The sequence below is a fragment of the Eptatretus burgeri genome, chromosome 15, assembly GCF_056783735.1.
Source record: "Eptatretus burgeri isolate ZD-2024b chromosome 15, Ebu_testis_v1, whole genome shotgun sequence".
NCBI classification, from domain to species: Eukaryota; Metazoa; Chordata; class Myxini; order Myxiniformes; family Myxinidae; genus Eptatretus; species Eptatretus burgeri.
The window spans coordinates 39,797,232-39,812,791 of NC_140975.1; the positions used below are offsets into that span (position 1 = coordinate 39,797,232).

Here is a 15,560-nt window from a genome sequence, read left to right on the forward strand (position 1 = left end):
TCTGATGAGACCAAAATAGAGCTTTTTGGTTTAAACTCCACTCGCCATGTTTGGAGGAAGAAGAAGGATGAGTACAACCCCAAGAACACCATCCCAACCGTGAAGCATGGAGGTGGAAACATCATTCTTTGGGGATGCTTTTCTGCAAAGGGGACAGGACGATTGCACCGTATTGAGGGGAGGATGGATGGGGCCATGTATCGCAAGATCTTGTCCAACAACCTCCTTCCCTGAACAAGAGCATTGAAGATGGGGTGTGGCTGGGTCTTCCAGCATGACAACGACCCGAAACAAAAAGCCAGGGCAACTAAGGAGTGGCTCCGTAAGAAGCATCTCAAGGTCCTGGAGTGGCATTGCCAATCTCCAGACCTGAACCCAATAGAAAATCTTTGGAGGGAGCTGAAAGTCTGTGTTGCCCAGCGACAGCCCCGAAACCTGAAGGATCTGGAGAAGATCTGTATGGAGGAGTGGGCCCAAATCCCTGCTGCAGTCTGTGCAAATCTGGTTAAGAACTACAGGAAACGTCTGATCTCTGTAATTGCAAACAAAGGTTTCTGTACCAAATATTAAGTTCTGTTTTTCTGATGTGTCAAATACTTATTTCATGCAATAAAATGCAAATTAATAATTTAAAAATCATACAATGTGATTTTCAGGATTTTTCGTTTAGATTCCGTCTTTCACAGTTGAAGTGTACCTGATAAAAATTACAGACCTCTACGTTACGTGCTTTGTAAGTGGGAAAACCTGCAAAATCGGCAGTGTATCAAATACTTGTTCTCCCCAGTGTGTGTGTGTGTGTGTGTGTGTGTGTGTGTGTGTGTGTGTGTGTGTGTGTGTGTGTGTGTGTGTGTGTGTGTGTGTGTATATATATATATATATATATATATATATATATATATATATATATATGTATATATATATATGTATATATATATATATATATATATATATATATATATATATATATATATGTATATATATAAATATATGTATATATATATATGTATATGTATATATATATATGTATATATATATATATATATATATATATATGTATATATATATATATGTATATATATATATATATGTATATATATATATATATATATATATATATATATATATATATATATATATATATATATATATACAGGGTGTCCCAAAAAAATGTACTCAGAATTTGGCTCCTCATAACTCATTGAATTTTTCATTTCTTTTCATGTCAAATTTACCATAATAATGGCAGAAGTACGACTAGGTTTTGAAGAAAGAAAATTTATCATAAAGTGCTACTGGAAGCACGAAAACATCATGGAAGTGCAAGGACAATTTAGAAGACATTTTCACAAAGATCCACCAACGCGACGCACCATTGCTCGCATCCGAGATAAGTTTGAAACAGATGGAACTGTGCATGACGTCCATAATCAGCATTCAGGAAGACCACGGTCATCAACCACCCCCGCAAACGAAAATCAATTGCTGGAAACCCTCCACCGATCCCCACGGAAATCTGTACAACAAATGGCTCGTGAGACAGGAATCTCAAAATCAAGCGCCCATCCCATTTTGAAGCGAATTAATTGGAAAAGTTACATTCCAAAATTAATCCACGCTCCAAATGACGACGATCCTGACCGGAGAGCTGAATTTTGTGAGTGGTACCTGGGCAAATGCGAAGAAGATGCAGCATTTCCATCCAAAATTGTTTGGAGCGATGAGGCCAGCTTCAAGTTAAATGGCTCAATTAACCGACACAATTGCACCTACTGGGCTCCTGAAAATCCACATGTTACTATGGAACACCATTTAAACTTACCAGGGGTTACTGTGTGGTGTGGGATATCAGCATTGGGCATCCTAGGGCCATTCTTTTTTCACCAAACCGTCACTGGGGATGTTTACTTAAACTTGCTGCAGGAATCCGTCGGTCCACGTGTCGAAGAGATATTTGGTGACGAAGAGATTTACTTTCAACAAGACGGAGCACCTCCCCACTACCACCGTGCTGCAAGTGCCTATCTCGAAGCAACTTTTCCGAACAGATTTATTGGGTGAAGAGGTAGTGTTGAATTCCCTGCGCGTTCCCCAGACCTCACTCCAATGGACTTCTTTTTATGAGGATATCTCAAAGATAAGGTTTACGGCTCAAAACCAGCAACAGTCGATGAGCTGAAAGAGGAAATTGAAAGACAATGTCTTGCAGTTCCAAATGAAATTATTTGTAATGCTGTTGAATCCATTGATCCGCGTTATCAGCTGTGTTTGGAACGTGATGGTCGTCAGTTTGAACATTTGTAAACATGCATTTATCCATTTATACATTTAACCATCAATTGGTTCAGGAACAAATATTTTCACGAAAAAAAATAAGTGACCACTATATTCGTTATTATCTTGCCAAAACGAAGTTTTTGCAAGATATGTTAGTCAGCTTGTATGTATTTTTTTGTTTGTTTGTCTGTAATCACGTATAAAAAATTCTGCAGAGCACAGTTATCATTGGAAATTTTTGTAACTTCGCATATCAGAGGCCTATAGAGGTCCCTTTCAGCGCATAAAATTTTGAAGGTCAAGGTCAAAGGTCAAGGTCACTTTGTCGCAAATCAGCGGAATCGACGAAACCATTATTTTTTGAGTAATTTTGATCGGATCGTCTTCAAACTTCATGGGAATATAGTTCATGGTCTGGCGCTCAGCTGATTAATTTTTGGTGGCGATTGGCCTTGACCTTCATGGTTAGCGCCTCAGTTCAAACATATTTGACCCCAGGGTCAAATTTTCAAGTTTTAGGAACCATATCGTGTAGTACCTCAAATTGAACACCTCGATGAGTGCTTTCTAGATATGTCAAGCTTGAGACATTATGACGTCATTTGGTGACGTTATGAGGCAAAAGCATATTTTTCATGGTTACTCTAGAACGATTCTCATTGGAATCTCTTGTAGGCAGATATTCCTCAAGGAGTCGCTCCTGGTGGATAGCAGCTCTGTTCACCTCAGTGTGACCTTAAAGAAGTCACACGTGGTCACCTTTTGGCAAGATACGGGTCACCCTGCGGGTGACATTGGTTTATTTATTGTTGTGTGTCTGTCCATCTGTCTGTCTGTCTGTCTGTCTGTCTGTCTGTCCCGAGCATAGCTCCGTGGGTTTTGATCCGATCCTGACAAAATTTTGGTGGGAGGTTTATATCATGATTTAGTTGTGTTTTCCTGAAAATAGGCATGGTGTGCTCATTATGGGCGGAGCCACGCCCAAAAAAACTTGTGTTTTTAGGGGGTAGCCGATTTCAATTTGCATCTTCTCCTTGGGGGTTTGTCGAATCTGACAGGGGTTTTGGTATTTGGTTAGCCCAATGGCACCTGCATAGCCCCACAGAGCTCGATTTTTCATTTTCGTCACAAGGTCAAGGTCACAAGGTCAAGGTCACAAGGTCACGAACTTTAAAAATTTAAAATTTTGACATAAAAATCATATGACCACCCAAACTTTGAGAGCTAGGATGACAATATTTTTTATGCATAATCTTGAGGTCATTCCCCACCTAAAGTCTTGAAACCATTTTGCTCTATCTCGAACACCTTGCCCGTGGTGCCCCCTTCAAGTTTGTTTTTACGCTGATTTCATCAAAGTATGGATAATCCGATGAGTGCGATATGCCATATAGCCTATATGACATTCTATTTTTCCTGGAATGTTCCAGAGGAAGTTTTGCACCAAAGGTCATAATCCTTGACCTTTGACCTTTAAAGGTCACAAAGGTCAAATTTTCAAAGTTGTTGGAATCAAACCGGGTTTTTGACCTTCTTCGACGAACTAACTCCAATAAGCTATAGCACGTATCCTGTTTCCTTATTTTAATGTCCACAACATTGTTTTGTTACCTTTAAAGGTAATGCAAAGGTCAATTTTTTAAAGTTGTTGAACGAAACCGGGTTTTCGACATTTTGCAGCTAATAACCTGTCACTCGTACCACATCATGTTGATAATTTTTATAACTTGGTCAAACATTATCACATTGTGTCATCCTTGACTTCTGAAACAATCTACATCGTCAAATACCGCTCGTGAACCATCGTCTTCAGACTTGTCTTGTTTCTAAGTCAATAAACCGCATTTATTATCATTTAAACAGCGAGTACATTTTTTGGGACACCCTGTGTGTGTGTGTGTGTATATAATATTATATATATATATATATATATATATATATATATATATATATATATATATATATATATATATATATATATATATATACACACATTGTGAACTGTGGTGCCTGGTTTGCGTTAGTCTGTCTCCCATTTATGGCGACCACTTCCTACATTGCATTTGAAAAGCTGCTGATTCGTTTTTTTCCATCTTCATTTCACTTTTCTTGATCCAATATGGTCTGTCACTTTATTGTCCCTTTTGGTCATCTTTAAAATCATCATGAACATCTGGATTAAAGTAGATTTAATACAGATCTTTATGGAGTTATACACAAGTTAAAATATATATATATTTTGCCCTCTTTTTAGACAAATCCAACCTCCATCACTCAATGTTACATCATCATTGTGCAGTGGGTGGTATAAGTAGCTCAGAGCTTGAACTCCGAGTGAAACCAAGAGTCCAACACAATTAACCTTTTGAAGTCCACGAACCAATTTAAATTCATAGAATAACTTCAACTTTTCCCATTAGTCAGGATGGATACTCTTGCTTACTTTTCCAGTCACTGGGGACGGGCACTTTTGCTCGTTTTATTACAACTCCATGCTTTCCTTTTGAAGAAAAATAATTTGCTTTAAGTGGAAACAACAACATCGACCAACACGACAAGATTATATTAATTAACCAGTTTGAGCTATCGATGTGGGTGTTTGAGCTCTCGATGTGGGTGTTTGAGATATAATATTAACTGAGAGAATCTCTGGCAGAGAACCAACATCTGCACATTAAAAAAAATAAACTAGTTTTTGAATATATCATGGAACAAGTTAAAATAGCTTGAATTTACAATCCAAATCAACAAATGGTATGTTTTTTTTGTAAATACCAAGAAAATGCAAGGGTTGATGAAAGATTTGAGAGAAATACAAAATTACCCCAATAATTAATGATGCATGCACTTTACGCAGAAACGTGCACCACGACTTCATACACCACATTGTAAGAACAAAATCCCATGAAAAACGAACTGAAAACAGCGTTTTCTCTATACGCACCGTTTGTATGCATACGTTCCTTTTGCGAGTTTGAAAACGGCCTCCACTAGTGTGCAACGGCGTCACAGTTGTGTGCACATGACTGGGCTGACCCGCTATCCAGTCAGTATAATAGGAATCAGTGGGAATGATTGCGCCCGATAAGGCAGAGCCTATTTAAGGAAACTTCCTTTCGTTCGTTGTTTCGTAGGCACGATAAAACGGTCGTTGGGACGGAGTTTTTAATGTTGCATCATTATCGTTATTGCTTCTTGTGTTTAACATCTCCCGTGTGCCATCATAAAAATATACCTGTCTCGGTCTCAGGGTGAATTCAGGTTGTCATGGTCCCTCCAATGGTAACTAAGGAAAGCCTGTCGAGGGTTAACTGGTGGTGGCAGTTGAAGCCGCATATAAAGATCAATTAGGATTAGACGTGTGGCACACAATTGGCATAGCACTCAGCCGATTTGGTGCCACAATCAGTACAGTATTGTGACTGATGGACAGACATATAATCCGGTCGGGGGGGTTCAAATCAGTTGACTGTTATGGTCGTATCGAGACAACTCTGGACTCATACCAGGCGACTGGCACGACCGGATGATTACAACAATATATATATATATATATATATATATATATATATATATATATATATATATGTATATATATATATACATACATACATACATACATACATATACATTTATATGTGCCATAAATAACACCTTTATGATTCCTCCAATTGCCTTGTCGCTGTTCTGATAACTGGTCAGCTTAAAATTGTTTTATTAAAAAGGTTTGCATCCGAGAATGCATGCACTGAAAATGGTAATCTGTCAAAACGGTTCAAAAAAAAAAAAACTACTACGATACTACCAAAGAAGGTAATTGCAAAAAAAAAAGGTCAGTGATCAGAGTTTCAAACATATTTACAGTCATTATGAAAATAGGCACGCAGTGGTGTGAGTGGAATGGAATATTGTCCGAAAGCAAAACATTCAAATGCTTAATCTTTTCAAACAAATTCATGTTTTTGTTTTTTGTTTAAATCAATTGCAGACACCACTTGCACTTTCATGTGGCACAAGATTGATTGTGATAGTCCTGTGATGAACAAAAGTGAAGAGAAATGAATGAATGAATGAATGAATTGGAGTCTCACTCTGACGGCATCATCAAAAGGTCAACTTGTTACACTCCATTTATAAGCAGCACCATGTAGCAGCTGTCTCAGACCATGCGAGCTAACTCAATGTGGCCAGCAAAAACAGCAGGAGGAAGATCTACAAGGCGAAAGATGAGGATGCACAGGCAGACATCCCAACAGCTCAACGCCGCTCAGTTCATTGATCAATTACAAAATGAATAAATAAATAAAAGCAGCCACCTGTGTAATTCAACTCTTCGTTCTTAACCACTCTGTTCATGCAGTAGGTCTGCTCACACAGTAAAAGACAGCCACAAATTACAATATATACTGGAAAGCCACAACTATTACTAATGTCAGGCAATACCTAATAAAACCAGCTGGAAACTCAATGAAAGAGAAATAAAAATCATACAGTACCTATCGACACACACACACACACACACACACACGCACACACACACACACACACACACACACACACACACACACACACACACACACACACACACACACACACACACACACACACACACACACACACACACACACACACACACACATACACACACACACACACACACACACACAGCAATGAAACTTCATGCAAATAACCAGGTGCATCACCAAACACATTCTACTTACGGCAAGCCAAGCGTGCGGGCATGTGTGCGTCGATGTCGTGCCAAGTTGCAGGAGCGCGAAAATCTCTTGCCACAGGATTCACAGGAAAAGGGGCGCTCTCCTGTGTGACGTCGCATGTGACGCACGAGCTTGTGCGACTGCCCAAAACGCATGCCGCACTCCTCACAGCGAAATCGCCGTTCCTCACTATAGCAACCCCATCCAACTTTTCTCCCACCACTACTACTTGCACCTGCCTTTCGAGTCGTATCAGCAACGGCTGACAAATGCCAGTCAACTCGGACCGTGGTTGACCCGCTGTCTGGCGGAGCCACAAACATTGGAGGCGTTGGCCAAAAATCTTCAGGCCTGCTGAGAGGTCCTGGATCCTGCTTGCAATATGATGCTTCTTGACGATACATTTCACTTGTAATCTCCGGTCGTCTGGTCCCGGGATTGTCCCACGATGCTCCGCCTGAGCAATTCAGACCGGGAAAGCGCTCAGTTGGCTCGGTTTGGCAACGAGTGGTAAATGAAGCGTGTTGGATTGAATGGCTGTCAATAGAAACAGCACTTGTTGCAATCTTGTGCATATTTGAATCCTCGATCTTCTCGACTGTGGTGAGATCACAACCAAACTCTTAAAATAACACAAACAGAAAATGCTATTGCAAAGCATATTGTAAGCAGCCTACCGAGGCATCGGGGGGGGGGGGGGGGGAACACTGCCGCTACAACCAAAACTAACTCAAGTGGTAACCAACCTTTTTTGCTTTCCAAGCTTCTCTCAGTCTCCGTTTGCAACTCCTTGGCATTTACACATGTAGCTGCAAAGTCAGCGGCCATGATTAATCAAGCAAGCAGCACATGAGCAACTGGCAGAATTTTTTGCTGTGAATATCGTTACAGTTTAATAGATTCTGTAATCAAAAGTTGGCTTCATACACATCAACAGCCTCACAACACATGATAAAAACTAGAACGGCACTCAGTAGAGCGCATACCTCCGCCAGGCTAAACAGTTTATGTTTTGTATCCCACTGATTGGCTGGATCTGGAGCCAGGCCTTCACCAAAATCGAATCGACTTGTTCTTGTCACCTCCCCAACTTGTCCACCTAGTTTCGTCTGTTTGTGAGCAGGGTGTCTCAAAAGGTTATGGACGGATTCAGACAAACAGGGGTGAAAACATCATCTCCGTCCACCTTCGGTGGCAGAGGTAATGAAATCTGAGGTGATCTCTGTACAGTAGACTTTCAATACACATGAGCGATGCATGCAAATAACGAGATCGACGCGCATGTAGAAATGCCAAAAAAAAATAAAAAAAAAAAAATCGAAATTATTTTGAAAAAAAAGTTGCAAAATTTTGTTTTTTTTCTCGAACAAATTTTTTTTTGGGTGGGGGGGGTTGGAAATCACTGAAAACATCTACAAATGCAAAAACAAAAACTCAAATATTTTTTCAAAATGGCCGCCATAGCGGCCATATTGGACTTTGGACCAAGTCAAAAATCTAATGGCATGATCCTTGGACCATACCTAATCCCCCCACCAAGTTTCGTCGAAATCCGTGGAAGAGTTTTTCCGTAATACTGTTCACAAACAAACAAACAAACAAACAAACAGACAGGGGTGAAAACAGTAACCTCCGTCCATCTTTGATGGCGGTTAATAAAGCACTGTTCCATGCACCTGTAATGTAAGATGTGTAACATCAGCTTTGGCCCATAGTTAATGAAAAACAAATGGGTACGTTGGAGCTAGTTACGCTATGTAGAAACAGCAATTGAAATTCTTCAAAATCGACACTATTCCATTCATGCTGCGAGGGACTCGGTATCCCTGAAAGGTGACACGAGACCACCGGAGATGAACTCCCAAAATGCTAAGCGGAGGTGTGGTTAGGTTTATTTACAATAGTTGTGTGGCGGTTTCAGCACGCATACGGTTTTCATGGAAATCTGGTCACGATGAAGGGCGGTTCCACGGTTCGAAATGCACAGAGAACACTTTAAAAGCACATGTTTAACTAGAAGAGCACTCGCTAGAGCGTATACCTCGGCCACACAATGCCTGATCAACAAGAACATATTGGGCCCAATACATTTTTGAAATATCATACTATAAAGAACTATATTGTTTTTGGCCCAATCTCAATGGTGAAGAATCACTTTAAAAAATAAATAATACTCGCATCCAGATCCGGGTTCGGATCTTCACTAAAAACGAATTCATTCCAACTTGTCACACACCAAACCTGTCCACCAAGTTTTGTCCAAATCCGTCCACAACTTTTTGAGATATCCTGCAAACAGACAAACAAATGAAAAATCGTGCTGAGTACGACACTTGGCGAATTAGTTGACCTTTCCGTGTGGTGGTCCAAGCTGTAATGTCATGTAATGTGTGGTGTTTATTTGTTCGTACATTAATAAAATGACGTGACGTCACAAATAACAATTATCAGGCGCGCGTTGTCATGGTAACGGCAGCAGATTGAAAATTTTCACAACTAATTTAAAGCCACCATGTGACATTCAACAACTTATCATCGGTGCTTGTTGCCTTCATTCTGATCGGAGAAAATATTTGAAAATACCAAGGAACATTGCTTTTCAACCAGCTTTACGATCCCGTTATCAGGTTTGAAATATGTTGTAAAACAAAAACATGTATTTTATATGTTTTTCATGTTTTGGGTGACACTGACCTTGACCTTGGGTCAATTTCGATCAAACTTTGCACACATGTTAATATTACATGCATAAATAGACAGTATAAGTTTCAATATAATAAGTGCAAAACTGTTTGAGAAATAGCCATGTGTAATTCACAAAATTACCCATTGGTTTATAATGGGCGATAATATAAAGTGATGCAGAATCCAGATCCTGATATTGAACATCACCAATAGTCACATATCATTTACACTGTGGATTTCTATCAGCTGTTAAAATTTCATCCAAATCGGTTAAGAATTGTGACCTGGAGAACGAATAGAATTTTTTTTTTTAATCATGCCAATAGCTAAAAACTTTGACGTCATACGCTTGCGAAAACTGTGCATAATTTGTACTAACATGCATTTTAAAACATTGAGATATTCCATTGAAGTTTGTTTTGGCGTCAACAGGAAGTCGCTACGTCTTCCGTTCACCGAGTTATGTCCAAAAATGTGTTTTCACGTTGTGTGATATCACATCGTGACGTTTAGTCAGATCAAGACGGGGTTTGGACGCGGACCGTCTCAGGTGGATTGCCTATCAGGTGTAAAAATTTAAGAACGACTGGTCCAGCCGTTTGGGCTGTAGACGACCGGACAAACAAACAAACAAACCAACAAACAAACGGAACAGACCAACATACTTGACAAAATCGAAGATTTCGCCAAGTAACAAACAAAGACGTCATGCAGAGCATGATACTTGCAAAATCCATAAAACAAATTTCACCTCAAAAATAATTGGTGGTTGAATTCAATGACCTTTGACCTTTTGACCTCAAAAACAACAGGCTTCTTGCTTATGACAAACTCTACTATTTGGTGAAGTTTCGTGAAGATTAGTTTGGAATTGTGATCTGCAGGTGATAAACAGACAGACAGGCAAACAGACAGATACAGAATAACAAGACGATGTCGTGCAGAGCACAATATTTGCAAAATCCAAAAAACAAATTTCACCTCAAAAATAATTGGCGGTTGAATTCAATGACCAAATATACAACTCCACTTCAAATTTCAAGTGAATCCGATGAAAATTGACAATTTTAGAAATTCGGTCTGTGTTGTCCTCTTGGCCCATGATGACCTCAAAAATAATTTGCTGGTTGAATTCAGTGACCTGAAATATAAATCCTCTTCAAATTTCAAGTCACTCGGATGAAAATTGAGGATTTTAGAAATCTCACCGAAGTTGTTGACCTTTGGCCTATGTTGACCTTTTGACCTCAAAAAACAATAGGCTTCTTCCTTATGACAAACTCTATCATGTGGTGAAGTTTCGTGAGGATCGGTTGAAAATTGTGACCTGTAGGCGATAGACAGACAGGCAAACAGACAAACAGACAAAACAACAAAATCGACTAACCAATGTACTCGTGAGCGTACAGGGACCTGATGGTCGTTGCAGTGGTTATAATGAGGTGGGGGAAGTGCTGTGGCATCTGCGGTAAAGTACTTGAAGCATTGTAAGCGGTTGAGGCGATTGTGGTGATGAGGTTGAAGTGGTTGGCCACGGTTGTGGTGTTTGTGGTGAAGAGATCGGGCGTCGGTTGTTGTGGGGATTTTTAGAAGGGGGTTGTAATGATCATGATGAGCACTGTAGCGTCGGGGTGAGCGTGGTGAGGGTCTGAGGTGAGGCGTCGGTTGGTTAATGGTGTGCGATTTGAATGGGGGCGCTGCAGCATGTCCTTACGACGTCACTGTCCAGCCGGTGGTGTGTCTGCATGCATGGCGGGGTTCGTGTGTGAAAGAAAGTGAACAGAATAAAATAAGTGAAAGGATAAGGGATTGAAGACCAAACAAAAAGCCCTACGCAATGCATATTGTCCCAATTGCCCATTAGACATAGGCTTGTAGCATGGTATTGTGTAACACTGTGGTCCTAAATTAGGAAAAAGCTTAGAAATTCAACCCAGTTTTAATAAGATATACAATCCTAATGTTATATAATGCCCAAGTGTCTGTGCTTTCAGAAAATGTATACTTTGCTATGGGTGGGTGCTATGTGGGTCCTATGGATATAGTTGCTTCCAAAGCATGTTTTTTTATCCAAACACAGGCTATCAAAAATGTTAGGAAGTACGTAACAAATTGCATTTACCAAGCTACTACAAAATTACTGGTAGCTATAAGCTTGATTTTATAACCATAGAATAAGTTTACCAAGATGGCTCGATGATATAAAAATAAATACAAAAGGCCAGTTTGTGTTCAGTATACAGAACATCAAAGATCGTTAGGAAGTATGTAACGTTTTTAAGAAATCTGCACTTTTAATCCTAAGATGTTAAGGCCCGGTCACACCTTGACGTTTTAGCCAACGTATGCCGATTTTTGAATTTTTTTTCTAAAACGCTGGCACACGTTGAATACGTTATGGGTAAGTTTTGATAACATTGAGAGCATGCTGAAAAACACTGCCATACGTCGTTGTACGTTGGCTTTAAACGTTGTACTTTTTGGTTGTCCTCAAATTTTTTCATGCTTGAAATTTCACGACGTATGCCGGCGTATGACTCACACGTTCCGCTACGCTGGCCACAAGTTGTATGCACGGTCTGCGATCGTTGACAGACGTCAACACATGCTACTTGTAAGTTAATCATAAGTTGAGACACGCCGAGGTAATGTTTAGCGTACCCGAAACTTATTTCTAACCTATGATTAACGTGTTGTTGGCACGTTACGCGATCGTTGCCACACATCGACAGACGTTACTTTTAAGTTACTCATAGGCTGAAAGACGTCGGTATAATGGATCGTCCTTGCGTCAGCGTCCACGGCCACGGCCAGGACACTTATTTGCAGCATTCTTCAAACGTTTCTTTGGCATGACGAGGATGTTCACACTTCGATGTCTAGCTTGGCTATGATTCCAATTGTCCATCGGCAGCATCTATTTAAAATAGTCGAGTTTGAGCGTTTTAACACGTTCAGAAGAAACGCTTCAAATTTCCAAACCCCAGCGTCAAAAAACAAAGGCGAGTGACAGCAATTTAAATCGTTCATTGTAAACAATGAAAAAAGCTGAGTGGTACCGTTTAAAAGTCGTTGAGTGTAAAAAAAAAAATCGAATTGTTTAGTGCAAGCGTCTACTTTCAATAGTGGGGTTTGAGCGATTTAGCACGTTCAATAGAAACGATTTAAATTTCCGAGCGCCAGCGTCAAAAAACAAAGGCGAGTGACAGCAATTTAAATCGTTCATTGTAAACAATGAAAAAAGCTGAGTGGTACCGTTTAAAAGTCGTTGAGTGTAAAAAAAATCCAATTGTTGAGCGCAAGCGTCTACTTTCAATAGTGGAGATGCAGCCATTTAAATCGTTGAGTTTATCATTTAAATCGTTAAATCGTTAAACGCAAGGACGATCCATCATAACCCACACCCTCCCCCTCACACTCACCTACTACTGCCAACATGAACAAACTACTACTAATACTAATACTAATACTAATACTAATACTGATACTAATACTAATACTGATACTGTTACTGCTGACATGGACATCGACTCAAAAAGGACTCGAAAACACTGTTGGGTTCCCCTTTTATGAGCACCATTTTTATATACCAATTCCCAAAACCGCTGGGAACACGTCTTTATATGGCAGTTGTAAGCTAGAAACACGTTCATTTATTTTTTTTGTCGACCGGAAGACGTCATTGGAATACGTCTACATACGTCGATGTGTGTTGGGACTACGTAAAGAATTGGTTCAAAGCACGTCAAACATAAGTTAGAAATAAGTTTCGCGTAAAAAAGACATTACCGCGACGTGTTTCGACTTATGAGTAGCTTATAAGTAGCCTTTGTGGACGTGTGTAAGCGTCCACATATCGTGTGTAAAACTTATCCCCATCGCATGCGGAACGTGTGTCATACGCCGAGTACGTCGTAAAATTTTGAACATGTTTAAAATTTCTTGACGTACTCTACTTACTACGACGTATGATAGCGTAATTTAGCGTTGTACTCACGTATACCAAACTTACTCATACCGTATTTGACGTGCCCCAACGTTTTAGACACATTTTTCTTAGGTCGGCATACGCTGGCAAGATCGCCAAGGTGTGACTGCGATGTTGACACTTCCATTTCTACGGCAGTTATGATTCGAATCGTTGTGCGTCAGCCTTTTAATAGGCTACGTCACGACATCGTCGGCGATGCGTGCAACGCGCTATGCCTGAGTTAGACTATCGTTGGGCATCGGTTGTGTAGGCCGACAACAGGTTCAGCATTCGTTGGTATAAGTTATCTATAACACAACGAAACGTTCTGTGTCCGTTACACATAAGACCAAGTCGCTATGAATACGTCCGAATCTTTAAAAAAAAAACATCAAAAGTTCAACGTAAGCCAGCGTTTTAGATACATTTTAATACGTTGCCATCGCTGGCTAAAACGTCAAGGTGTGACCGGGCCTTTAGTTTGGTCAAAACTTTTACCCTGTCAGAGCAATAGGAAGAATTAATCTCTGCCCAAATAGATCCTGAATCCCCATGATGTTGGCTAACAAATGATAAGCAAAACTTAATCATACAATGACTTTCATTTTTTGGTCCCTGTGTCCTAAATGTGTACATAATACCTTGCTACAAGCCCAAATAGAAGAGCAAACCAAATGAATACTAACGAAATAACGGTCTCAGAATCGCTATATGTTGGGTGCCATTGCCTTGGGAGAGTGCCGGCTTCGTAGAACCACAGCAATATCATTTTAAACTTATTCTGAAAATTGAAAAGCCCTGGATATGTCCTACCCATTGGCGTTCAGAAGCATGGAATCTAGATACACAGTCCATTCACTGGTGGCAATCCATTGCGGGTTTGTGTTGCATACGCCTGTCTGCTCGGGTTTTACACAGACCCACATGGTCGGGAGTTTGCAGTACGGGGTGTCCGTTCAGCGAGCTGAGAAAGTTCTCCAAGTCTTTCGTTTTGCAGAGGCACAACCCTTTCTCTCTGGTACTTTTCCAAGTATTTTCAGCTTATTTCAGAAGCTTGGTGAGCCATTGAAGTGACAATACTTATCACACACACACACACACACACACACACACACACACACACACACACACACACACACACACACACACACACACACACACACACACACACACACACACACACACACACACACACACACACACACACACACACACACGATACTTTATGATGTCCTGAACACCAACATCCCCTGGGGTTTCTGCGCATGCGTGCCGAGCATTCTGGGGCGGAATATGTAATTTTGAAAGTGAAGCATTGGATGGAAGCCGTCAGGTCTGTAGTTAAGGGTATTCGGTTTTTGCACCTTTTTATGCAATGCGGTGACGTTGGCTGACTTCCAAACAGATGGAATATTGTTGTGGTGCCGAGTTTCAGTTGGGAGCACGACCGCTAGGTGGAGCAGTAGAGTCGGCTCCACCGAACACCCAGAATTTAGATTGTGCTCCTCGGAGAACTCCGAAAGGCACAAGTCCCTTACAGGACCGTGAATCGCCAATAATTCAGCCGCGTGGAATAGGGTAAGTTGCCAACTTCAATATACCTAAGTATCCACGCGGCAAAGCTACCGGGGAATTCACACCCTCGGCAGGCCTCGAGCGGAACGAGCCGTTATCGTGCTCGAACCGTGCGTAACCCGAGCGGATGGTTACCAAGAGCCGTCGGTCAAAATGCACAATTTACCGTTTCCCAATTTCCCAACACGCACCGTGCTAAGCAAATTAAAGATTTCCAGAAACAAGCTGATACATTTAACAAAATGAATATTTATTTACAATAGGCAGGGAGGGGGAACACAGAAGAGCAGACTTATCCGACTATAAAAGAAATGGAAATTTATACACAAGCACTT

The 15,560-nt window shown here is 40.5% G+C and overlaps 1 protein-coding gene across 4 annotated transcripts in view; it reads right to left on the reverse strand.

The window, feature by feature from the left end:
- Window positions 1-4,716: 4,716 nt before the first annotated feature.
- Window positions 4,717-15,560, reverse strand: part of LOC147011991 (uncharacterized) — a 34,996-nt gene continuing 24,152 nt past the window's right edge. For 3 of the 4 annotated variants that reach the window (XM_085857987.1, XM_085857984.1, XM_085857986.1), the window contains exons 5-7: window positions 7,742-7,804; window positions 6,999-7,593; window positions 4,717-6,642 (exon numbers count right to left, since the gene is read on the reverse strand). In XM_085857987.1, the coding sequence (XP_085714113.1) occupies window positions 6,630-6,642; window positions 6,999-7,593; window positions 7,742-7,804 (671 nt within the window). In that variant the 3' untranslated portion in view covers window positions 4,717-6,629. The remainder of the gene's footprint in view (window positions 6,643-6,998; window positions 7,594-7,741; window positions 7,805-15,560) is intronic. The other variant, XM_085857985.1, reaches the window with a different exon arrangement.